Source organism: Pongo pygmaeus, chromosome 1 (genome assembly GCF_028885625.2).
Source record: "Pongo pygmaeus isolate AG05252 chromosome 1, NHGRI_mPonPyg2-v2.0_pri, whole genome shotgun sequence".
NCBI lineage: Eukaryota > Metazoa > Chordata > Mammalia > Primates > Hominidae > Pongo > Pongo pygmaeus.
In genome coordinates this window covers 111,724,828-111,750,857 of record NC_072373.2, presented here as the reverse complement: position 1 = coordinate 111,750,857, position 26,030 = coordinate 111,724,828, and the positions used below count along the sequence as shown (strand labels likewise).

Below are 26,030 nucleotides of genomic sequence, written 5' to 3'. Positions count from 1 at the left end.
GTATGTTCTCTTTCATCTGTGCCAGTGGTCATCAAATGTTAGCTTCCATCAGAATCTCTGGAGGACTCATAAATACACAGATTGCTGACTTTACCCCCAGAGTTTTTCATTCTGTTGGTCGGGGGCAGGGCCCAAGAATTTGCATTTATAACAAGTTCTTAGTGTTGGCAATGCTGCTGGTCAGGCAACCACACTTTGAGAAACATTGATCTGTGCCCTTATTATTCCTCACATCAGCAATGCTGACATCATCTCAGAGTTTGTTAGAACTGCAGAATCTCATGCCCTACACCAGACCTAGTGAGTCGGAATCTGTATTTTAGCAAGATCCCGAGGTAATTCATATGCACATTAAAATTTGAGACGTACTGTAATTTATATATTGTCAGTTATATATATATGTATATTACAATAAATTTTGTGATGGAGATGAACACAGTATGCCATGGAAGAAAAGAAAAGATAATTATCAAAACTGGTGGGCTCCAGAAGGTTTCCCAACAAGAACTGGGTGGAATCTTAATCTTAGAGGCTCTGAGGAAGAAAGGAGCTTGGTATTTTTAAAGAATGAAGAGAAATCTACAATGGCTGAATTATAGTGAGTTTGACTCAGGGTGAGGGTGAAGAAGCAAATGGGGCCTTATCATCATGTTAAGTCATCTGGATTTTATCCTAAGACTCATGGCAACGGTGGCCAATGATTCCTTTAGCCAGTAGTAGTATGCTGGTAAACTGGCTCTCTGAAACAATTCTGATTTCTAGTGTTTACCAATTTTGTGGTGCAAGTACTCCCAGCATGGCTGATTTCAAGCTATCAGTGGTTTGATAACTGGCTCATAAAATTTCTCCCAGCAGCCTGTATGAGCCAGCTCCATCAAAGCACCATCTGAGTTTACATGTGTGAGATGTAAGTTTAAAGAGCTTCATGGTGAGATGGTGTATATGGTCCATAGCAGTACACAGTGGCTGGAAACTAATAACTTCAATGAATGAGAATTACATAAAACCTACGAAAGGAGCAGGATTGAAAAAAATAAAAAATAAAGAATTACATCAAATGCTGATTGGCTGTGGGGAATTTGTTCCCATGTTTGTTTTACCTTTGCAAGAGGTTGAGACTTAGGCTTGGAACTCAGCAAATAATGAGGCAACTTCACTTTTTCTTTTCTTGCTTGTCCCGCAACATCCTGCAGCAAGGACTGGGTTGGAATTTTCACAGGCTCATAAGATTCTGGTTCTGTTAGAGAGAAAGCTTAAATTATGCCACATGGACATTTTATTCAAAGACATTTGAAGTAATATCAGAGTGTATAAGAACATAAACCAACTTGGAAACTTTTCTTCTTTGCTTTTCAAAGAGCTTATTTATTTATTTTTATTTTATTTTATTTCAATTTTTCTTTTAGATTTACTGCAGGTTTGTTACAAGGGTATAATGCATGATCATGCTGCCCAAATGGTGAACACAGTATGCGATAGGACATTTTTCAGCCTGCCTCCTCCATTCCTCCCACCTTTCAGAGTCCCCGGCATCTCTTGTTCCCCTCTTTATGCCCATGGGTATCCAAGATTTAGCTCCTACTCAAGTAAGAACACATGATTTTGGGTTTCTGTTATTAATCTGCTTAGAATAATGGCTTGCAGCTGCATCCATGTTGGTGCAAAGAACATGATTTCATTCTTTTTTATGGCTACATAGTATTTCATGGTGTACACGTACTACATTTTAAAAATCCAATCCATCATTGATGGGCACCTAGGTTGATTCCGTGTCTCTGCTATTGTGAACATTACTGGAGTGAACATGTGAGTGTATGTGTCTTTTTGATAGAACAATTTCTTTTTCTATGGGTGTATATCTAGTAATGGGATTGCTGGGTCAAATTGTAGTTCTATTTTTAGTGTAAAGAGCTTATTTAAAAGGAGAAAAGTCTTCTGTTAATTCTCATTTTATGCCTTTTCATTTTACAAAGTGATTTTACATACATGACCTAACACTGGTCCTCACAACAACCATATAAGGTAGGCAGTACAGATGCTATTAGCATCTATCTTTTAATAAATGAGAAAAATAAGATTCTAAGGAGTCAAGTGGCCTGCCTAGGATGAACTGAATTACACCCAGATCTTCAAGGTTCCTTCTATTAAATCAACATTATATAATACAATACAACATTAACTCTGAAAGATTTCTTAAAACTAATGAGTAAAAAAAAAAATCCCAAGAATTTCTTTGATTCTACTACTATATTCATAGTTTTAAAAAGTGGTTTAGTAAGTATAGATAAATTAAGCCAGAAAATTAAATCTTCAGATCACTAAATTCGGTGACTTGTTCTTTTCCTCAGTTACATGAGGGAATGAGCAAGTATAGGAAGTCCATGCGGCAGTAGCTGTGTGTCTTTGTTCCACAGATCCAGGAGGTGGAAATAAGAATGGTATTTTAGATCGTGGTAGTTAAAAATCCTTTCCTGCATTCAAATCAGGAAGAGAGGAAAAGGAAGGGGACTAATATTTGAGTGCCCACGATCTGCAGGTGAGTGCCACACATGTTTTTACACCTGAATGAGGGGGCTCTGGCAGTGATAATCTTGGACTGCTCAGCATTCTTCCCATCCTCTATCTGTATGCAAACTCCTGCCACACACATCTGGTGCCAGGACATCCCTGGTCCCAACCATGAGGAGCAAAGCCCAGTCAATGAGGGCCCTTCCCTGGATATTTCCACTGAAGCGGACAGCGATAACCCCATCTTGCATACTAGGTTATGGATCTGGAAGGATCAGAATCTTAGGCCTTTATGGTCATGATCTCTGCCACATGGAAATAGCCTGTCCTTTGTAGGAGAGGATAAAACCAAACAGGAACAAGTAGGGATGGGTCACGGTGGAGGCAGGGGGGATGTGGAGAGAAACAGGCATTCAGACACAAATACTCTCCTGGAAAGCCAGAGTACCTGAAGCCAAATGCCCCTCGGCTAGCACCACAGCCACACAGCCACTATTCTGTGGTTTGCTTTTGGTCACCAATAAATCTCGTTTTTTGTTGTTGTTCAAGTGAATTTGAGTTTTAGTTTTCATGGCTGTAAACTGAGAAGTCCTAACTAATATAGTAGTAGTATCTCTGTTTTTTTTTTTTTTGGAACATGCTCCTTTTACTACTCAGCATGTCCCAAGCCCATTCGTGAATCACCGTCTGCTGGGCTGCTTTTGGAAGAATAGAGATTCCTAGTCCACATGCCAGTAAAGCCCTATTCCTGACCAAAACAGAATCAGAATATCTGGGAATGGAACTCAGTGATCAGTGTTTTTATGTATTTATTCCCTTTGATCACTATTCTCTGCATAGGCAAGCATTCTAGCTTGGTATAGTTTTTGTTCATATCCTTGCCGTATGTGTACTACTGCTTTGTGTGCATGCATGTATCAGTCTAATAAGTACTAATTTGTTGCTCATACTATTATTATTAATAGTAAATATGGTATAGAGTTTATCATGAGCTGGACACTGTGCTAAGCATTTTACATACATTAACTAATTTAATTCTCACAGCCCTGTGATGTATATAGCATTATTTCCCCTTTACAGAAGAGAAATAGGAAGAGATAAAGGGTTTAAATAATGTGCCCAGTGTCATATAGCTATTACACAAGGAGCCCGGATGTGAACCCAGGTAGAGCCCGTACTCTTAGCTCTGCTCTATACTAGACTGCCTCTCATAAAACATGCAGATGATTATTCCACTGAGCCTGCCCTCCAGGGATCAGGATAATGGGGGAGGGAGTCCTTGAGGGTCTTGGAGCAGTGGCTGATTACCAGCTGACACAGAAGTCCTTTAGTATTTGAACAACTGGTACAATCCAACTAGTGCATTCATCTGAATATTACTGCTGGACCTGAGCCGACTGAAGAACCAGTAGTGGTTCCTTGTTACCATGCTGAGGAAGGCTGGATTATTTCTTTTTTTTTTTTTTTTTCACAATTATTTACTTTCCCTTTGAGGATGGCTTCCCCGTAGGTGGAATATATTTCTCTGCTCCATTGACTTTGAGCTTGGCTACAGCATTTGCTTTAACCAACAAATGTGTCTGTGGATTACAGTGTATGCCAGGCTGAGCAGAGGCTGTGAGGGGCAGCATGTGCTCCTGCTGGACTCTCTTAAGCTTTGACCTTCTGCTGTGAGTATGGCTTGCCTGACGTGGTGGCTCCTTGGCTCCTATAGTGTGGCATTCTTGGGATACACCTGGACATTACCTGCAGCCGGAGGTGTGCTGGTGAATGGTTAACAACTACCTTTCCCAGGGTAACTGCCCTGGTTTGTACCAGTCTGGGGCAGAGCTGCCATGGACATCCACAGGCCCTCAGACTGGTTGTTTTAAGCCACTACAGGATTTGGCGGTGCTTCCATGCAGTATTATCACAGTCAGCACTGAACCCATGTTTTATTTTGCAGGTCCATACCTTCTCTAGCTGACTCTATTGTATTTTCTGTAGATCATCTTGTATTATTACGAAATAAAAACTCTCTTATTTACTTACACTGATTTCCTGTTCATTTCTCCCTTCAAGCTTTTGAATACATTCATTTTATTCATTTTATTTTAAATAAAATATTCAAGCTGGGCGCGGTGGCTCACGCCTGTAATCCCAGCACTTTGGGAGGCCGAGGCGGGCGGATCACCTGAGGTCAGGAGTTCAAGACCAGACTGGCCAACATAGTGAAACCCCGTCTCTACTAAAAATACAAAAAAAAAAAAAAAAAATAGTGGCCAGGCGTGATGGTGGGCGCCTGTAATCCCAGCTACTCAGGAGGCTGAGGCAGGAGAATCGCTTGAACCCAGGAGGTGGAGGTTGCAGTGAGTCAAGATTGTGCCACTGCACTCTACCCTGGGCGACAGAGCAAGACTCCCTCTCACAAAAAGAATTAATAAAGTAAATATTATTTTCTCTTCCCTACATCAGGAATGTAATATAATATAATATAGAGAATTAGGAGTCTTGAAACTCATTCTAGCCCTAGCTCAGTCACAAATTTGCTGTATGATTTTTACATGTCACTTGACTTCTCCAGGTTTCAGTTTCCTTGAGTAAAATGAGGGCTGTTGTAGGTGATTCACCTCTTAAATCTTAAAATCTATGAAATTCTGTTTATTTTTCAAGACCATTCCTCCCATAAAGCTTTCTCCACTGCTTTGTGTTAATTCCTTCCTACTCTGAATTTCTTTAAACTTTTTATATCAAAATTTAATTTTCCATTTACAGTGGAGTCATATTATTGTACCTTATCTCAAGTACCTGGGGGTGCAGTAGGTGTTTCAAACAATTTATTTTTCCTCCATCAAAGCTTTGTTTCTTTGAAGCTTGTGCCATCAGACTGTATTAGTTACTACTTCTCCAAGTGGTTGTTATTTACTGACCACTCTCGATCATTCCTTTTAGTCACTGGTGATTTTAACACCTGAGAGGGTCTCCCACTTTATCTTTCCTGATGACATCACCTGGATGATCCATCCAACACCCTGTCGTATCTGATTCTTGATCACACGGTTTCTTCATCTTTTCCACCTCACTAAGTCTCACGCCCACATTTTTTACCTTGCCAACCCCGATCATTTTACCATTTTCAAAACCTGTTTCCAGTACCCTTTCTGGATTACCACCTCTTATTCTTCTAGCTTATTATTCTGTCATATCCAGCAGGCAATTATTTGACCTCACTGAGGTCTCTCACCAACACTATCACTTTACACAAGCAGTCCCTCCCTTCTTGTTTTGCTTTCCTGCTTATCTGGAATAGATTTGATACTCTATCATTATATCCACTCCTTTGCAATCAGACAGGAATTCCCTCATCCGTCTTCCCCACACCTAACCTATCAACCTGCCTGCAAATGTATCCCTACTCTCTCTCTTCTCTCCTGTCACTATGGAGAAGGTGACCTTATTCATATCTAAGGTTAATTCTGTCACTCAAGGTTTTCCCCAGATGCCATGTTCTTCCATCTTCTTTAGGACCTTGTGGTCTTGCACCTTAGGTGCCTCTTTCTCTGGCATCATCAACTTCTCTCTGGTATGGAAGTATCATCATTTGCAAATCAATAGGCTCTAGTATGCCTAATCTTTAGAAAAATATCTCTTCCTTGACTACATATTCCTCTTTTATATGCAATCCCATTTCACTAGTCTTTTAAGCAAAACTCTAGGGTGAAGCTGTGTACTCTTGTGCTGCCACCATTCTATCTATTACCCACTTCACTTAGGCTTCAATCCCCTCCATGCTCTGAAACTGCCCTTGTTAAGTTCACCAGTGATCTCCATCTTGTTCAACCCCATCTTCCTTCCTCACCTTGCTTGACCTTTCAGGGGCATTTGATACACTCCAAACACTCAGTGATTTCACACCCCTGTTTTTCTGCTACCTTACTGGCTTCTTCTTCTTCTTCTTTTTTTTGTTTGAGATGGAGTTTCGCTCTTGTTGCCCAAGCTGGAGTGCAATGGTGTGATCTCGGCTCACTGCAACCTCTACCTCCCGGGTTCAAGCGATTCTCCTGCCTCAGCCTCCCGAGTAGCTGGGATTACAGGTGTGTGCCACCATGCCTGGCTAATTTTTTGTATTTTTAGTAGAAATGGGATTTCACCATGTTAGCCAGGCTGGTCTCGAACTCCTGACCTCAGGTGATCCGCCCGCCTCAGCCTCCCAAAGTGCTGGGATTACAGGCATAAACCACCGCGCCTGGCCTATTGGCTTCTTCTTAATGGCCTTTACTGGCTCTTCCTCTGCCTGACTTTTACCTTCTAGAGTTCGCCTCAGGACAGCCATTCTCAAGGCATGAACCTATATCAGCAACATCAGCACCACTTGAGAACTCATCAAAACTACAAATTCTCAGCCTCACAATTGGTTTAACCTAAGAATCATCCTTGATTCCTCTTTTTGTCTCACTCCTGCATCCTCTTAAGCAGCAAATTCTATTGGCTCCACCCTCATGATATAGTTCCTATTAATTTCCTTCTCACCATTCCCTCTTTGCCCACCATAGCCCAGGTCTTCAGCAACTCTCACATGTGCCACTTCAGTTGCTTCTTCCTTGCTTGCTCTTTTTCTCACTTCTCCCTTTCCTTGCCACGAGCTGTTATCCTCACAGAGTAATCTTTTTAAAATAAAAATTAGCCATGTAACTACCCTGCTCAAAACCTTCCACTGATGTTTGAATAAAACTGCACTGAGAAGTACTACGTGATCTAATCTCTGCCCCTCTGTCTGACCTCATCTTCTTTTACTTTTTCCTTTTCTCATTTTGTTCTAGCTACATGCCTCCTTAATGTTTCTTCCCCTCAGGACCTTCATATTTGCTATTCTCACTACATGAACTATTCCTCTCTCCTAATCTTTGCAGGGCTGACTCCTTCTTATACTTGTCTCAACTCAACTATTTTTTCACAGAGAGGCCTTCTAATCTCCTAACGGAATGTTGCCCCTCTCCCCAAGTCACTCTCCATACATTGTACTGTTTTATTATGTCATAATATTTATTACAACCTGAATTTATCTGACTTATTTATTTGTTTACATATTGTCTAGTTTTGCCCATAATATGGGATGGGTCTAGCTCCATCAGATATGGGAGGAGTCTAGCTCCATCAGACTGTGGCCTCATCACTGTTGTATATCCATGCCTAGAACAATGCCTAGCAAACAGTAGGCATTGAGTAATTATCCACTGAATGAATAAAACTTGTAGGAGAGAAGTTTAAGTCAGAAACGCAAGTCTTGTATCGGGTAAATCTTTTTTTTCTTTTCTCTTTTTTTTTTTTTTTTTGGGACGGAGTCTCGCTCTGTTGCCTAGGCTGGAGTGCAGCGGCATGATCTCAGCTCAGTGCAGCCTCTGCCTCCCAGGTTCAAGCGATTCTCCTGCCTCAGGCTCCTCAGTAGCTAGCATTACAGGCAAGCGCCACCATACCCAGCTAATTTTTGTATTTTTAGTAGATACAGGGTTTCACCATATTGGCCAGTCTGGTCTTGCACTCCCGACCTCAAGTGATCCGCCCGCCTCAGCCTCCCAAAGTGCTGGGATTACAGGCATGAGCCACAGTGCCTGGCCAGGTAAATCTTTTAATTCACACTTAAATGTGGCAAAATACTTGCTCTATAAGAGATAACTGAAACCCATCAGTAGATTCCCATCTCACATTCAGCATGGAACATGTCCACAGGAACCAAGTGGTGGCAAAATTATCTACACAATGCAAATTACTCTCTCTATCTCTCTTTTGTGACTAACTATATTTAATTGAATTATCTTAGCGAAATCAGCATAATGTGACTCCACTGTAACTAGATACTATCCTGTATTATTCTATATTTCAATTTCTGCTAGTCCAATAAGATTATGTGCTATGTAAGATAGAGACTACATCTTATGTTTTTCTTCTAGCACCTGCAGGACCAAGAAACTACTGAGATAACAGGTAAATCTAAGTACCAAATTTCTGGTTACTCAAGAAAAGCTATCAGGTGTCATCTGATCTTCAATAAATCATGCAAGTTCTCAGAGAACTAAAAGGGATAAAATTAAGTAAAAATGAAATAAAATAACATCAAAAAAGTATTTCTTTCCTTCAATCTGGAACTTGTAGTCATTCTCAAAAATCTTATTTGAGATACTCTGATGTGCTAAGAAGCCTTTGCAAAGCTGCATAGCTCCAGGATCTGTGACCCTCTCGATTTTTTTCTGTAACTCTCAACCTCGCCTCCTAGTGCCATCTCCCATATGCCAAGAAGACATAATGTTCAGTTTCAAGAAGCAATAAGATAAAAAAGACTGCTATACCTTCAGGAGATTTTGTTGAATTTTCAGTTTGGTTCTGAGCAGTGAAATCCTTCTTATCTGCAGAAATCTCTGGTTTTGGAAGATTAGGCACACTTGAGGATTTCTGTTCTGAAACCTTATGTGGCTTGAAATCTAGAAAACCCGAAATGAACCTTATAAAGTGATATTTTGTACAATGATATAATGACTACTAATGTTTGCATGAACAAACATTGAACAAGGTATTTTACAATGAATGAGGTACCTTTTCTCCCACTCTCTTTAGAAAGACTAAATATAAGAAAGCTATTAAGAGGAAGGGATTCTTAAAATATGATATAATGTTTGCCATTAACAAACAGGAAAGTATTTGCAAAGTTTGTACTCCCTAGGAGCTAGCTGGTTCTTTATGGGTATTATGACCAAATAGTAGAGTTGTCACCTTGTTGTGTTATATAGAAGAGGCCAAGTAATTTGTTTCTACTTTTACCTGGTAATGGCAACTGAGATGTGATCTTTTTTTAAAAATTTCCAAACTTATATTCATTCATTACTGTGAAAACTAGCTCTTTGTTAAATGTATCTCTTTAAGAAATAGGTACAATGGGAAACAAATTTTAAAGAAATCTATCTAGGATTGAGGAGGAAAAAATATTTCAATTTATGTGTGTGCCAACCCTGGTTGAATAGTCCTGGCTGCCTCAAGTACTGTGTGCTGAAAAGACTTCCGCAGTCTCACTCCATTTCAAGAGGAGAATAAGCAGTGCTTGGTTAGTGCTGACTGCCCAGCCTGCAGGAGGTCTGAGAGGCAGCCTAATAGCCACCAATTTCTGATCCCTGATTTCTCCCCATCACATTTATAAGTCATTGTTCCAGCCTTAATCTTTGGTTTACCAACTCTGTCATAATTAGATATTTCTATTGGCTGTGTTCATTATAGACAGCTGAACTTCAAGTATCGTATTGTACAGTAGAAAATTCCTCTATCTGGGTATTTTTTTTTTTTTTTTTTTTTTTGAGACGTAGTCTCGCTCTGTCGCCTAGGCTGGAGTGCAGTGGCACGATGTCAGCTCACTGCAAGCTCTACCTCCCGGGTCCATGCCATTCTCCTGCCTCAGCCTCCCTAGTAGTTGGGACTACAGGCACCCGCCACCACGCCTGGCTAATTTTTTGTATTTTCAGTAGAGACGGGGTTTCACCGTGTTAGCCAGGATGGTCTCGATCTCTTGACCTCGTGATCCACCTGCCTTGGCCTCCCGAAGTGCTGGGATTACAGGCGTGAGCCACCGCGCCCGGCCCCCTATCTGGGTATTTTAACTACTCAGTTTACTAGAGAGAAACACTAAATTTTATTTCATCCCTAAATTCTTCAGCATGCAGCTCCTGAGAACGAAGACATTCTCCTACATATTCACAGCACGATCATCATACCCAAGAAATTAACAGTAATTTAACAATGTCCTCTCTCACATAGTCTCCTAATCAAACTTGTGCAGTTTCTCCAAAATATCTTTTATAGCTGTTTTTTCCTCAATCAAGCATCCAATCAAAGCTTAGGTTTCACATTCAGTTTTTATATCTCTTTAGTCTGTTTTAGTTTAGAACAATCATCCCATCTTTTTTGTTTTAATGACATTGATTTTTGAAGAGGCTGGGCTGGTGGTCTTATAGAATGTCTGCATTTTGGTAGACATTTGCCTCTGTTTCCTCTTGATAAGATTCTGGTTAAGGATTTTTGGCAAGAATTCTCTATAGGATTGTATTAGTCGGTTTTCACACTGCTTATAAAGACATATCCAAGACTGGGTATGTCTACAGGAAAAAGGTTTAATGGACTCACAGTTCCACATAGCTGGGGAGGCCTCACAATCATGGTGGAAGGCAAGGAGAAGCAAGTCATGTCTTACATAAATGGCAGCAGGAAAATAGAGAGCGAGCTTGTGCAGGGGAACTGCCCCTTATAAACCCATCAGATCTCATGAGACTTATTCACTATCACGAGAACAGCACGGGAAAGACCTGCCCCCATGATTCAATTACCTCCCACCAGGTACCTCCCACAATACGTGGGAATACAAGATGAGATTTGGGTGGGGACAAAGCCAAACCATATCAAGGTTCTATGCACTTTGTGTTGCATTACGTGAGAAATCACTTACTGCTAGGTTGTCTCCTTGTTGGTAGGAGTTTGATGACTTGGTTAAGGTAGAAAATGCGGAATGTCTCTATTGTAAAGACATATTTTCCTCCTTATAATTTGTAAGTAATATATGGGTTGATATTTTGAGACCTTATGAATGTCTTCTTCCCCAGTGAACTTTCATTACTCCCTTGCTTTTTAAATTAGTCAGGTCTCCTAAATGCATTTAGGCCAATTTTAAGCATACACGATGAAAACTAAATGTTATTTACCTATTAGTTTTCTCACATAACTCAGCCAGATCTGTCATACGCAGGTCACTGTAGGCTATGTCATCAGCTATCACTGGTTATGTCCTAAGAGGCCAATGTTAGGTATTATTCAGTTACGGACATTTAATAGGAATATGTGCTACGCTAACGTATTACCTAGATTAAGATCAGATGTATCTTGAACAGCTGTTTCATTTGCATCTTCATTTTTCTTTGTAAAAGAAGGCAGTTTTTTGGAAATACTGTCCAGATGATTATACTGAAAGGAAAAAAAACTTATTTTAGACTTATACATGGCTGAAATTCAACAGTCACAAATATGTTAAGTTAATAAGCAATATTGAAAACATATTTTTAATGCCCTAAAAATAAAGTTTACAAACTAAAATTCTACAAGAGACTGATTTACCCAATTCTAGCTTTTGTTAACTAGTCATAATTTCCTGTAATTTCTTCTGAAATTTTCATAGAAATGCAGGGCATTCTGAACACATGAAAATATTCGCTTTGCTTCAGGGTTTTAATGAACTTTTGGCCAGTGAGGGGAAGGTCGGGGCTGTGGTCCCACAGGTAGGCTGAAATAGATCAGGAGAAGAGCGTTCTCCCTCCCTGAGCTTCCAAGAACTCACAATCTCTTAGTGCTATCTTAGCAGCTGATGGGTGAGGAAATTTTAACTCAATAAAAACTTCAAAATGGGTTATCAGAGGACAATCAATGATAGGAAAGATTCCGCCTAAAAAGGCTTAACATAGATGGGAGAGGGTAAGTAATAGTGAGACTGAAAGGCAGGATGGGGGAGTGATAGTAATACATTGCAGAGAACTTCTACTTAGGTGCAAGACCTGAAATTAGTCTTCCTTATCACATGCTTGTGAGAATATGGATTTGAAGGGTACAGGTTAGTCAGCCAGGTCAATGCAGGAAATAATTAAACAGCATCAGGAAAGACAGATTACATAATAACATATGCAATATATCAAATTTATAAAAACTTTTATTAGAATATTGCTCATTATATTCAATTACCTGAGACTGATATAACTGGTTCAATTCAGATTTAAAAAAGGGTGGTATTATGCGGTTCTTAATATCCATTAGATAATTCTGTGTTGTCTCAATTTCCTTCCTGGTTGATGTTTCCATAATGATGCAAAAGAAGACATAGAACATTTTAAAGTGTTATTGTTTGTGCTTTAGCTCTAAATCCCACAAAAATGAATGCAATCACTAACAATAAAACTGACAAGAATTAATTTGTTAGATTTTTTTTGTCAACTTGTTTTGGTTCATTTTCTCTTCTTTTAGAATCAGTCACATTTCCTACTTCAAAAATCAGACTCTCATGTAACATAAGAAATAATGATACCAGGTGTTAGTTTGATTTTGTAGTTGATCTCAAAAGGCTAAAAACCACATAGCCCTGTAATGGTTAAACTTTTTGAGGTTTTTCAATTCTCTGAGGTTTAAATGACAGCTAGAGTCTACTGGTTTTCATAATTTCTGTAGTAGTAGTAACAAAAAAACTCAAACACACGAAAAACAAAAACTTGAGGCATGATTTGTGAATAATGTGGTCAGTGGTTACAGAGTTAAAGAAAAGCAGTCAGGATAGTACTGCTTTCCAATACCAGAACCCCTATGTTGGGGAGACATTATCTAGGGAAAGCCAATGAGATGTAAACTGAAGTCATTGGGTAAGAGTCCAGGAGCTTTTAAAGAGGGCTGACTCAACTGGGAGACTTTTCCTTGTCCTTGCCTCATGTCTTTCCCTACTTCATGAAATATGAATGTAATGGCTAGGGCTGCAGCAATCATTTTGCAACTATGAAGTAAACTTGAGAATGGAAATGATGTACTAAGAATGATGGAACAGATATAAAGGAGGAATCTGAATTCCTGATGATGTTGTGGCGCTTCCTACCATGAACTGCCCACCTCTGACTTTTTTCACGTTAGGAAAATAAGCCCCTTTTTAATACAAGCACTGATTTGGAGGTTTTCTGTTAAATGTAGCTGAACTCAATCCTCCCTGAAATAGTTTTCATTTTTAAGTGCTTATTGCACTAAAAAACCTAAGTTTTGCAAAATATTTTACATTTAATCTTACAATAACCCTGTGAGTTACTATTTTTATCCTCATTTTATGAGTTGAAAAACCAAAGCATAGAGAGGTTAAGTAACCTATTCCAAATCACATTACCAATAAAGGGTGGAATCTAAATTAAAACCCAGGTTGCTTGCCTCCAAACCCATGATCTTGACAACTGCACATGCTAGTCAGCCATCAGTCCCCCAGTGTGAGAGCTAAAAGAGACCTTAGATATTTGGCAGTCCAATTAACCTGTTTATTGATGAGCAAACTGAACTCCTGAAGTAAATGTTACTGAAGTGAAACAACCAGCCAGCATCATATATTCTGTAAGTAATCAAATTGTAACTGACTGGATCTGTGACCAGTGCTCTTATACTAGTTGACCTGTCTGGAAATATCAGACAGGCATGACCAAAATACAACCTTACTTAAACAACTTTCACTTCCCATTAAAAGTTTCTTTTTTATTTTATTTTATTTTATTATTATTACACTTTAAGTTTTAGGGTACATGTGCACAATGTGCAGGTTAGTTACATATGTATACATGCGCCATGCTGGTGTGCTGCACCCATTAACTCGTCATTTAGCATTAGGTATATCTTCCAATGCTATCCCTCCCCCCTCCCCCCACTCCACAACAGTCCCCAGAGTGTGATATCTCTACTGCCTCACTGGATTCACTCATTGATCTATGGCAGTCTGGCTGCTGCCCACCACTCTCTTAAAATTATTCTCACAAAAGAAACTAATCAACCTTCTAACTGATAAACCCAAATTCCTTTTTTCATTCCCATTTCTGATTTTTCTATAGCATCTGACATTTGCTGACCAGCTTCTATTTCCTTGAAACTTTCTCTTTCCTTGACCCAGTTCATTTTCCACATTGCCAACACTTGTCTTTCTGTGACACTCATCTAATTATATGTTTCACTCTTCTTCTTCAAAAAACTTTCACTGGCTTGCCATTATATACCTATAAGTTAAAACTTGAAATTGTTAATGTTTCAAAATTTAAAAAATTTGTATAGATAATACAGGCATATGTACACAGTTTAAAGAACACTCAAGAGTACATAATAATGAAGTCTCCATCTCATCCTATCCCCCATCTCTCAATCTCCTTCCTCTCAGGCAATCACTGTCTCTTGGAGAAGCTTTAGGGATATTCTGATAATAATGTGCTTCAGGGCACACTACCTTAAAATATGGCACCTTGACACATTGAATATTTTCAGCTGAAGGAATGTGAGAAAATGGCAGAAGCAGGAAAGTTACTCTCACCTTCCCTCTGCCCTTCTTCCCTGAAGCAGGACATAAAACCTAGAAAGGATTTTCTGACCTTCCCCCGAAGCAGCTCATAAGACTCTCTCATGAGAGGTGCCCTTGCAATACCCGCAGGAAAGGAGCATCCTTATTTCTGAAGACACAGATGCACAGAGAGGAATCTGAGCAGCAGACCTTGCTATAGCTCCCCAGCTTATTACCATTAGATTGTGCTTTTTTGCCCTATCATATTTCTCCACGAGTGTCCATTCTTCATCAAACCTAGCATAAAGACACTCAGGTTTAGCCATTTATTTGGGTCTTCATTTCCTTATAAAGACTGTCATGTCACCCAAAACTTAAGCTATCCTCCCTGCAGACAGTATATCCCTTCTAGTTTGACCTTGTATAGGGGAGGTGACCCATGAGGCTTAAAGTCTTATCTCAGCACTCTCCTAACACATTTCACAAGACAACCCTGACATTTTTATGAAGAAACATATTAATCCTGAAGTTATCCTGAAGACGAGCCATTCAAATGTGTACAATAGATAGTATCATATGTACTGCTACATACTCAACAAATGTATCTGGCTTCTTTTCTCTTTGACAAGACAGCTGGAGTTGAAATCCCCAGCTAGGACTAAAACGAAACCAAACCATGTAATGCTTAGAGCACATACCTCCTGTGAATTATAAGAACCTTGAAAGCTTATGACTGTGTTCTGCATTAAGTTCCAGAATATTTATTAGTATATTGGAATTGCCAAAAGCACAGTGAGGGCCTAGAGAGCTTTCTTGCTTAGGAGAGGAAGAGGATCTATCTAATGGTCAAATGGATTTCCTCAAGAGACAGTGATGTCATCACACACAGCTGAATGACCACTTGGTAGACATGTTGCAGAAGAGAATCAAATAACATCTGGGCGCCTGGCAGGACATTTTGGCCTATTCCATTCTCAGAGTCTATTACTCTGGGCCCTTTCAGGTCATTATGTACATTTTGGGGTATAATTACCTCATTTTGTCTATCTTTTCTTCCCAGTGTTTTGAGGATGCTGTGTGTCTATGCGAAAGGAAAAGAAAGTATGGTGAAAAGGGGCAATGATTTCAGCTTAAAAACAAAACCAAAAACCCTCACCACTATATGATGAATTGTTAATAATATGGGAGAAGAAGGGCTGTGAATTCATTGATGTAGTCACCAAAAGTTATAGCACCTGCATATTCCATTTCCTCAATCAGTGCATACCTAATACTAATTAGAACACATTATTGGATTAGCTTACCTCCATTTCTTTTCAAAGAAATCTTTACCAAATGTGTCTGGTGGGCATTTTGGAGGTGTAGCCAAAGATTGCTTGAATAAATCAGTTAGGTGAGCTGCAACTTTAAACATAGATGTATTTAACTTTTATCCCCACTTCTTTTTATAGGGCAACACACAATCAGTACACAATTACTCATTGGAGATGCCTGTTAAGAGCCTATATTTAATCTATCAAGTGTTTACTAGGATTTACATGACCAAGCTGTAATACAATAGAAAACCAGACTACTTTTATGAAATATCCTACTAGAAAACACACAACTTATAGTCGAAATGTAAAATGCAGTGATATCTCATTTATCCCATATTATTAGGGGAAGTGGTGTTCTACTTAACTGAATTTCCTCATATCTGAAGCAGCAACCTTAAAACAAATTAACCGTAATATTGAAATTGTTTTTCCGAATACTTTCCTGCTTCCTGAATCTAAGAACATGAATATAAGACAATGGTTGTTCAACAATTTAGGCAGCGATTCTCAGTTTATTCACAAAACACGATCTTGGTGGGATGTCAACAGGAGATTAAAAAAAGGAAAAGATTTTCATGTTTCATGGTTATATGAGCTTGGGAAACACTGATTTATCCAAGGTTAAACAGGTTTCACTACTTCTCCACATCTTTAATTAATTAATGTCATTTTGACTCTCTAAGAAAATAAGACAATATGAAGCATTACCCAAACTTATTTTAATATGAAACTCATTTTTGATGGAGTCTTCTCATAGATGAGTGTTTTAGGAAATACTATGGGAGAATATTGATTTAGGATCATTTTAATTAATATGTCAGGGACAGCTATAAGTATGCAACAGCTGTTTATTTCCTGGAACTGTTTGTTTCAAAAAATATGTTACTTTGTATTTCACTTTTGGAAAACCTATGTGTTTTCCTTTGTTGTGCCTGTTCCCTTGTCCCAGAGGTTAAAAATTCAAAAGCTACAGGGTAGGGTTGCCAGATAAAGTATAGGGCCCCTGGTTAAATTTGAATTTCAAATAAACAAACAACTTTTTATTATAAGTATATTCCAGGCTTCTGGGAACACACTGTGTCTCAGCCTGCTTTGACAGGCTATAAAATAATACCCGAGGCTGTGTAATTCATAAAGAAAAGAAGTTTCTTTGGCTCACAATTCTGCAGGCTGTGCAAGAAGCATGGTGTGGGCATCTGCTTCTGGTGAGGGCCTTAGGCTACTTCCACTCATGGCAGCGGGGGAAGGGGAGCTGGCATGTATAGAGATCACATAATGAAAAAGGAAGCAACAGAGAGAAGGGAGATGCCAGACTCATTTTACCAACCAGCTCTCATGGCAACTAATAGAGTGGGAATTCACTCACCACCAAGAGAACAGAAGGTACCAAGCCATTCATGAGGGATCCACCCCCATGACCCAAACACCTCCCATTAGGACCCTCTTCCCTCTGACATTGGGGATCAAATTTCTTTTCTTTTCTTTTCTTTTTTTTGAGACAGGGTCTTGCTCTGTTGCCCCGGCTGGAGTACAGTGGCATGATCTCTGCTCATTGCAACCATCACCTACAGGGCGAAAGCTATCCTCCCACCTCAGTCTCCAGAGTAGTTGGGACCACAGGCATGCACCACCACACCTGACTAAATTTTTTTGTATTTTCTGTAGAGACGGGGTTTCACCATGTTGTCCAGGCTGGTCTCCAATACCTGGGCTCAAGAGAACCACCCACTTTGGCCTCCAGAAGTGCTAGGATTTACAGGCAAGAGCCACCAGGCCGGGCCTGGGGATCAAATTTCAACATGCGATTTAAAGGGGTCAAACATCCAAACTATAGTGTACATATACTAAAAAAAATTATTTGTCATTCATCTAAAATTTAACTAGGCCTTCTTTATTTTTATTCACTAAATCTGGCCACCCTACTATAGGAGTTGCCCAGGGTAAAAGGGTGACCACAGAGTATAGGGACAGGGAGACATAGGGGGTTGTGATGGACTCCTGTGATGGTCATTCTAAAGAAGCAGCTGTCAATTATCTTCAGCCAAATTTACTATGTAATAATGTGAGATTTCAAGAGGAGAAAAATCTGGATAAACAACAACAACAATAAAAACAACTGTACAAGCCCACACTGTGGAGGATACTCAGAACCTATCTGTGGGTTGAATGAAGTGCATGGCTGCCAGTTTATGGTCTTTGCCATATGGCCAAAAAAACAAAACAAAACAAAAACCCACCAAATTCTCTACTGCTTGTTTGCTGTGAGCTATGAAACCATCTAACCACATTTGTTAGGGCTGTGTATATATACCTCCAAATGAATATTCTTTGAATGAGATCTAAGAGTAAACTACTTGCACCACATACAGTGTAAAACAGTGCAAGGTTTTGGTGATAACAGTGTAGTTGCTCAAAAATTCTGTGTGTGGGAGGGCAGGCTGTTGGTTGATTGACTGTTTCCTTCCTATATCTTCATTATAGTTGAGGCTAACATAAAAGTCAAATGTCAACATTTTTCACTTAATGGATGAAAGTTAAAGATGAATGAGAGAAAATCACGGTTTTCTAGGATGTCAAAGCTCAGGCAGAACAATACAGGCAGAATGATTTACAAAAATAAACCACCACAACACAACATGGCCGATACAAGAATGGAGATGCGTACATGGTGTCTTGTTATCAGATAAGAGAATGACCGATATGTGTATTTAAGATGATTCCTTTGAAATTTGTAAATATACTGCAGAAGAATATTAAATGCAACTTACCTTCAGTAACATGACTTTTTGTAGTTTCCTCCATTTTAGGGAAAGACTGAAATGAAGATAGAATTACCTAATGGTGATGATTATATTACTTACAAGACTTACTTTGTTTCGAAACATTCTCTCAAGCTGATCTTTTGTAAAAACTACTATAAAATGAATTAGTTTAAAAATACTGATATAAAATTAATTTTTGTAGGTCATTCCTTCCACTTCAATAATGTCTAAAAATGGAAATGATTTTAACTTGTAAAAATTCCTTTTTCTTCTTCTTCCCTATTTCATTCATTAGTTCATTCAGCATTTCAATAAATATCAATTTCTTTTGAAGATAATAAAAAGTTTCATTTAAGGGCCTTGTGAATTATTTATGAAGGAAGAGCCTAAAATATATTTGGAAAATGCAATATATAGAGAAATCGATTTCCACAAAAATTGAAAATTATGAGGAGGCAGCAAGTGCTTCATGGAAGTGGCAGAAGCAGCTATTTCTTCTGATATTTTGTCCTGAAACATTTAATATTGAAACAATAGTAAGAACACGGGTATACAAAGCGTTTTCTCACCATAACCAGCTTGAGGAGATCAGCAGCATTGCCTCTCTCCTCCTCAGTTCTGGAATCTTTAACCATCATTTCCTGCAGCTCATCTTCTTTCTTTAGAATATAGTTTATGTAATCCTAAATCAGCAGAATAAAATAAATAGACAAAAACTAGGAATTAGGAAGAGAGAGATACAAAAATGGTCATCAACTTGAAATATTACAAAAAATGAAGAATATATAGGTTCACAATGCTCAACAACTGTTTACTAGTCAACAACCTGAAAAGACTTTTTCTTAATATGTTAATAGGAAAAACCTGAAAAGTGCAAAAGCAAAGCTTTAAGGGCCACAGGATAGAACTGCATGGGGGCCTCAGAGAGGCCCTGTTTCTAACTGCACTGAAGTGTCCTCATCAATAAAATGGACAGAATTGGATTAGATGACGTGTAGGATCCTTTCAGGTATAGTTTTTTTATTTTATCTGTAAATGGAATTTGCCTAGTTCATGTCTTTGCTTCCAAGAGAAACGTACTTTATTTTTTTCATAAGTATTTGATCAATTTCTATAACTAATAATACCCTGCTCTGTGCCAGGTGCTAGGTATATAACCATAAAGAAAACACATACAATCCCTGTACTGAGGGAGTTAACAAACTTGAGATGTTATAGACATGATCATGCAATTAACTATATATTTACAAATTCTTAGGCCGCTTCCAAAGCCTTTTACTCTGTGGACAAATATATTAATATGTAGTTCTGTCTTTTTCCAGTGGTCACTATATCAGTTTTCTACACAGTGACAAAGATGGAGGGCACTATATAGTAATCACTTACAAAAAATTCTTACTTTTTCAATGTCTCTGGGGCTTCTTAATAATTTCTACACCTTATGGGAACCACTAAATATTTTCTACCTCTCAACCCTCTACTCTGAAAGACTGACATCCTTGTGTTGCACTAGACAAATATTGGTAGAATTACATAATTTCAGGTTTCTTAGGAAACCAAGAGCAATGATTGCTCTGTTTCTGATTCTTTTGGGTCAGGTTATCTAGATTCCATTACCTTAAGGGAAACCTGCAGCCTCAGTTTCACCTCATTCTTTATGACCTCATGCTGAATGAACTGGCGCATCTGTAGCACACTGGGGTTCTTGAGTATGGCACCCGGGGCACTCACTAGCTGTTTGGACTCAATGCAAAGGCCTTTCCAAATCTGAGTGCCAAACGGAGGTCCTGGAGTTTTTTTCTGTTAACAAAACAAATCAATAAAACCACCAAAGAAATCAGAATGTTTTCATATTCAAATTTTTTTAACTGTTCATTTATTATGTAGATATCATAATAACTTTTTAGGGACACAGTGGTGAAAAAAAATCTTTAACCTCAAAAAGTTCTGCAAATATAAGGAAAATCGATAACAGAACTGGGCATGCTTTCCTTTTTATTTATGTTACCAAGATACTGAATATTTTAAAATTCTGTTGCATGGTGTCCTGGGTAGGATGTAGAAGAGTGCTAAGCAATGTAATAGCAGCCTAGCTTATGACAAATGGATGTAGCTATTTCTTAGTACCCACAAGTAGCTGAAGACATTTGGAACTGAGCAGTCTTTCACTTTCTGGCTCTGTGTTCATTTTGATGTAGAAAGGTTCTTTGCGAGAGAAATAATTCCATAGATCTGGGCCATCTTTGAGCTTAATCTAGATTAAGCATGCCTCCAGAGTCTGAGGATCTCTGGGGCAGAAAAATCTACCTTAGAGTAAACTCACACTATATGTTATACTTGTGATCGATTTTCAGGAATGGTGTGCTTTGCTGCCCTACTATGTCCTCAGGTGTGCTGGATGTGCTTCATTTCAAAAGGCCTGGCCAGTGACAGCCACTTAGGGGCTTTGCAGGCCTGTGCCACTCCTACTAGATGTAGAAGGTCAGAGCATAAGAGTTTCAGAGGATGAGAATAAACTTCCTTCAATAGTCTTAGATGTGGCATACCCTTTGTCATCATGTAGTACTTACAATTTGGATATAGCCTTAGTGTACCATTTGGTGTGACCTCTTAATTTTCAGAGAAGGAAATGGAGATCCAGTGTGACTTGTCCAAGATCCCACATTAATAAGGGGTAGAATCAGGACCACAATTCAAGTCACCTTCATCTTACCATGTTGACTACAGTCACCAAATTTAACCACAGGGCTAGGAGGTCATTGTAATCTTAAATGTTCATCATCTGTGTTTGCTATTACAAGGTTTAGTGTAGGACAGCAAAAATGATGACAATCAAAAACTATCTCAATTAACACTACTATCAATCTCTAATCATACCATCAATAGCTTCACTGATTTAATTATTTAACACCTGACAATATGTTGGACATGTGACATAAATTGCTTGTAAAATGAAATGGTAAATTATGCAAGATGCAGGACTTCATTGATTCTTACCCAAGATATTTTGTTGTTTTTTTTTTAAATTTAGCTGGAGCTTCTCTTAACTGACATAATTACAATGTTTGCTTTCTAACACTGCAATTGCAAATGTGCATAAAATCCTTCATATTATTCTTAGATGGTCAGTTTGTGCATTTTTAATATATGAAGAAAAAAAGGGAGAGTAAAAGGCACAAAATTGTGCATTAAAATTAACAAATAAGAAATGATAGAAGGAAAGATTTCTGTATGATATAGTATCAGTAATTCCATGACAGAGGTGTAACCTGGCTTACTCAGAAAGAATGTCTGCATATTATAGGAAGATGTTCAAGCCTGCAATACAGGATAAAAGAAATAAAACTGAAATGAGCTAACCAGGAGTATTCCTCTGAAATGTTGTTGCCACATCTACAAATGTTAGCATCTTGAAATATAAAACTCCTTGAGCACATTAACAATTTACATAAGAATGAAAATATACGAATATATGGGAGGAGACCTAAGACTCTGGTCCACTGCCCTTGGATGGATGTATACGCTAATAAAATGACTTTTTAGAAGAAATTATATACCTCAACTGAGGGAAATGTTTCCCATGACCTTGACCGGAGATTAGGAGGGACAATTGTATCTTCCTTTTTTACTAGCCATGGTGATGCTTCACGGAAAGGGCGAAGGACTGTGATGGTTAGGGTGCCTGGTTCAAAGAAAGTTGTCAGAAGACCATTACCCATCAAAAGTACTCAGAGAAAATGAAAATGCATTGACTAAATTCAACAAGCTCTTTTTGAACAGACTTAGACATGAAAGATTAATGAGACACAATGACTATACTTAGGAACCTCACAATCAAATAAGAAGGATGAAGTTTTTAGTCACTGTGACACCTAGAGACTGGATTTAGATCACCTGGAAGTATTCATTGACACCTCACCGTCCCTCACCAACCACATACAAGTTCTGTCAGTTCTCCCAATAAACTTGTTGAGTCCATCTTTTTCCCTCTCTGTGAAGCCTACTTTATGTGCCTCAAAAAGATCCTGCTCTAGACTACAGCAACAACTTGTTTTGCCACCTATATATACTCTGTGAATGAACCTTCCCTTGCAGTCAGGGTGACTGATTATGTTAGTCCATGGTGAAAACTCTTTTTTGCCTTCACATCGCTCATGAGATAAAAGATGGTCCTTAACATTCTTTTGCCTCTACCTCAACTTGTACTGTTCTTCCCCTCTGTGCTTCAGCTACTTTGGCCTTTCCCCCAACCCGTGTTTTCCAATGCTTTATGCTTTCTCCTTTATGTTTTCTTTTCCAAGAAAGCTCTCTCTCTTACCTTAATTAACCATTACCTACCCACAAGCTCTTGGCTCAGGTGTCTTCAGGGAAGCCTTCTTGACTATGTCAGTTTCTTCTGTTAGATTCTCTCACAGAACTATGTTCTTTTCCATCATAGACCTTATCCCAACTTATAATCATACAGTGTGTGACTTTATAATTAACATCTATCTCTCCCAGTAACCTAAGAGCTCCACTGAAACAGGGTCCATGCCTGTTTTAGTTCACCATTGTATTCCTAACACCCAGGCAGTGTTTAGTACATGGTGGTTTGCCAAGTAGAGGCTAGTTAAATGACTAACAAACCAATGTGAGATGAATTCTTATTCTCCAACAGTTCCATACATGCACCACACTGACTGGGGGTCAGTCAGAGTCTACCATGTTCCATATTCACAAAGAGCAAGGTGTATTAATGACATGCACATGTGCATTGATACACTAAAAGTTATAAGGGCACAGAAATGCAGGCATATTTATAAATGCACACAAAATGTATCCCAAAACACAGAGAAAAGATGAAATAACACACACACACACACACACATAAACCTAGACACGGCACATAGGTTTTGTATACAGATAATATGTAGGCTTATATCTATATTTAAATACACATATTACATATATTGGATGGTTCTTACTTAATGCGATATGTATCTCTAACCTCTGGCAACACACCAATTTCTTTGAAGTTGATGAAAACAACATAAGTACCCAATGAATATACCTTATATAACTTATTGGGTATTTCAGGTTGGCATTATAACTCACCTATCAATTTCATCAAAGCAACATCTTCAAAATGACAAAAAATGAATGTACAAGAGATATCTCACTGTTCTTTGTTTTTTCTTACCAAGATGAAATGAACTCATAAAACAGAACTTTGGTACGTACCTAAACAAAGATACAACTCTGCTTATAGGAGAAGAGAGATGCATACTCAGCATATGCAGATTGGTGCTAAGATATATCTTGATATACACCTAAATTCAAGTAGCTATATAAATAAGTTGATATGACTTATTCATGTCAACTTATTTTTGCTCTACTTTCCAAAGTAGAGCAGAAAAGTGAGCAAAGCGGAAAAAGTAAGATGACATGAAGATAGACCGGATAGTAAGGAGGATGAGAATTGGCAAAGAGACACCATGCATTCCAGACAGTATGGGTCCTTTACCTGGCTGTTCCTGCACTGGCTCTTGGAGAACAACAGTATTTGATTCTTTATATGCCAAAGATAGATATTCTTCTATGTCACTGTCTCGAAGAAGTTCCATTCCTGATCCATCAGCATACATAACAAAAAACCTATTTGAAGGAATAAAAATATAATCACTTCAAGTATTCCATTAAAATTCTCCTTGAACTTAGAATTAAAAGTAAAATTATAGTATTATTATTTTACCTGGGGACATGTTCACCATAGATTTGCCGATGATTCTTTTCAAGGTGTTTAGAGGACAGACTATCATAGCCCTCAGTTTTTTCATTTAAATCATCTTCCAATTTTTTTTCAGGTAATATAGTTGATATGCTACCATCAGCCATGACCTAAGGGATGAAGTATGTAAGCAACTAAAAGAAAAGAAAGTCGTAATGCTTATACTTCTGCTGATCCAATTTGAGAAAACAGATGATTTGGTGGGTTTACTCAGAAAATTGGAGATGTTTATTTGTAAGGTATTGTTTACTAAGTAGAGACTGCATTAATAAAAGTAAAAACCTAGCAGCATAACTCTACTTATAAACGACACCTAGAACAGGAACACAGACTGAAACATATTCAGAATGAAGTGAATAGGACGGGGAGGATACTCATACTCCAAACCTCATACTATGAAGATAGGTTCAAGAAACTGGGAATTTAAACATGGAGGAATGGGTACTCATGCAATAGTTGTCTTGAATTATTTGCAAGGACCTTTGCATGGAAGGGGCTTATAATCTGGGATGTCAAACACACAATTGTGGCTCATAGGTAGAATACATTGGGAAACAGATTTAGTATGAATATGAGAAAAAATGTTTTAGTCCTTTATTACAGTCTAAATATGGCATGGGTCTCTCCAGGAAGGGGTGTGATTCATGCTGCAAGACCACTGAAGGGGATGCCCAAGAGGAGTATCAATGCCCAGAAAAATGCTTGGCCTAGAGGGTTTTGAGCTTTAAGTTTCCACTTCAATTTGTTGTAAATTAAAATTTGTCAGTTTGAACTCATGCTGTGAAGAGTTTCAGTTACTTAGCAAAGAAAAAATAAGCTGGATCAGGGCTTATCTACATATCAAAACAAAGTTAGGAATTCTGTTGTATAACTCCAAATCTAAAAAATAACTTCATACCTACTAGCTGATAGACAAAATTTCACTGTTGAATGATAAATAAAAAAAAAAAAAAAAAAGAAAAAAGATAAATGCCTAGAGCAATGGTTGGCAAATCTTTTTTGTCACAGGCACGATAGTAAATATTTTAGAGTTTGAGTTTGCAGGCCATACATTCTCTGTTGCAACTACTCAACTCTGCCATTATTGTGCAAAGCAGCCATAGACAGTATGTAAACAAATGAGCATGACTGTGTTCCAATAAAACTTTATAAAACGACATTGAAATCTGTATTTCCTATAATTTTATTGTGTCTTCTTCTTTTGTTTTTTTCAAAAACCATTTACTCATATATGAAACCATTTTTAGTTCATGGGCTATAGATAAACAAGTGGCCATCGTTTGCCAATTCCTGAACTAGAGGTGAGGGGATAGTTGTGGTGTTGAAAGACAAAGAAGCAAATATTTTCTCCCATTCTGTAGGTTGTCTGTTTAGTCAGTTGATAGTTAGTCTGTTGATAGTTTCTTTTGCTGTACAGAAGCTTTTTAGTTTAATTAGGTCCCTTTTGTCAGTTTTTGCTTTTGTTGCAATTGCTTTTGGTGTCTTTGCCATGAAATCTTTGCCAGAGTTTGTGACCAGAATGGTATTTTCTGGGTTTTCTTCAAGGGTTTTTGTAGTTTAGGTTTCACATTTAAGTCTTTAATACATCTGAGACAATTGTTGTATATGGTGTAAGGAAG

General features: G+C 38.3%; 1 protein-coding gene across 1 annotated transcript in view; it reads right to left on the bottom strand.

Moving 5' to 3' along the window:
• Positions 1 to 26,030, bottom strand: part of SPAG17 (sperm associated antigen 17) — a 233,433-nt gene that overhangs the window by 17,566 nt on the left and 189,837 nt on the right. The window contains exons 33-44 of the mRNA XM_063651455.1: positions 24,376 to 24,521; positions 24,148 to 24,278; positions 22,202 to 22,326; positions 20,262 to 20,444; positions 19,214 to 19,327; positions 18,651 to 18,696; positions 15,871 to 15,970; positions 15,600 to 15,647; positions 12,250 to 12,349; positions 11,379 to 11,481; positions 8,832 to 8,963; positions 1,101 to 1,237 (exon numbers count right to left, since the gene is read on the bottom strand). Of these exons, the coding sequence (XP_063507525.1) occupies positions 1,101 to 1,237; positions 8,832 to 8,963; positions 11,379 to 11,481; positions 12,250 to 12,349; positions 15,600 to 15,647; positions 15,871 to 15,970; positions 18,651 to 18,696; positions 19,214 to 19,327; positions 20,262 to 20,444; positions 22,202 to 22,326; positions 24,148 to 24,278; positions 24,376 to 24,521 (1,365 nt within the window). The remainder of the gene's footprint in view (positions 1 to 1,100; positions 1,238 to 8,831; positions 8,964 to 11,378; positions 11,482 to 12,249; positions 12,350 to 15,599; positions 15,648 to 15,870; positions 15,971 to 18,650; positions 18,697 to 19,213; positions 19,328 to 20,261; positions 20,445 to 22,201; positions 22,327 to 24,147; positions 24,279 to 24,375; positions 24,522 to 26,030) is intronic.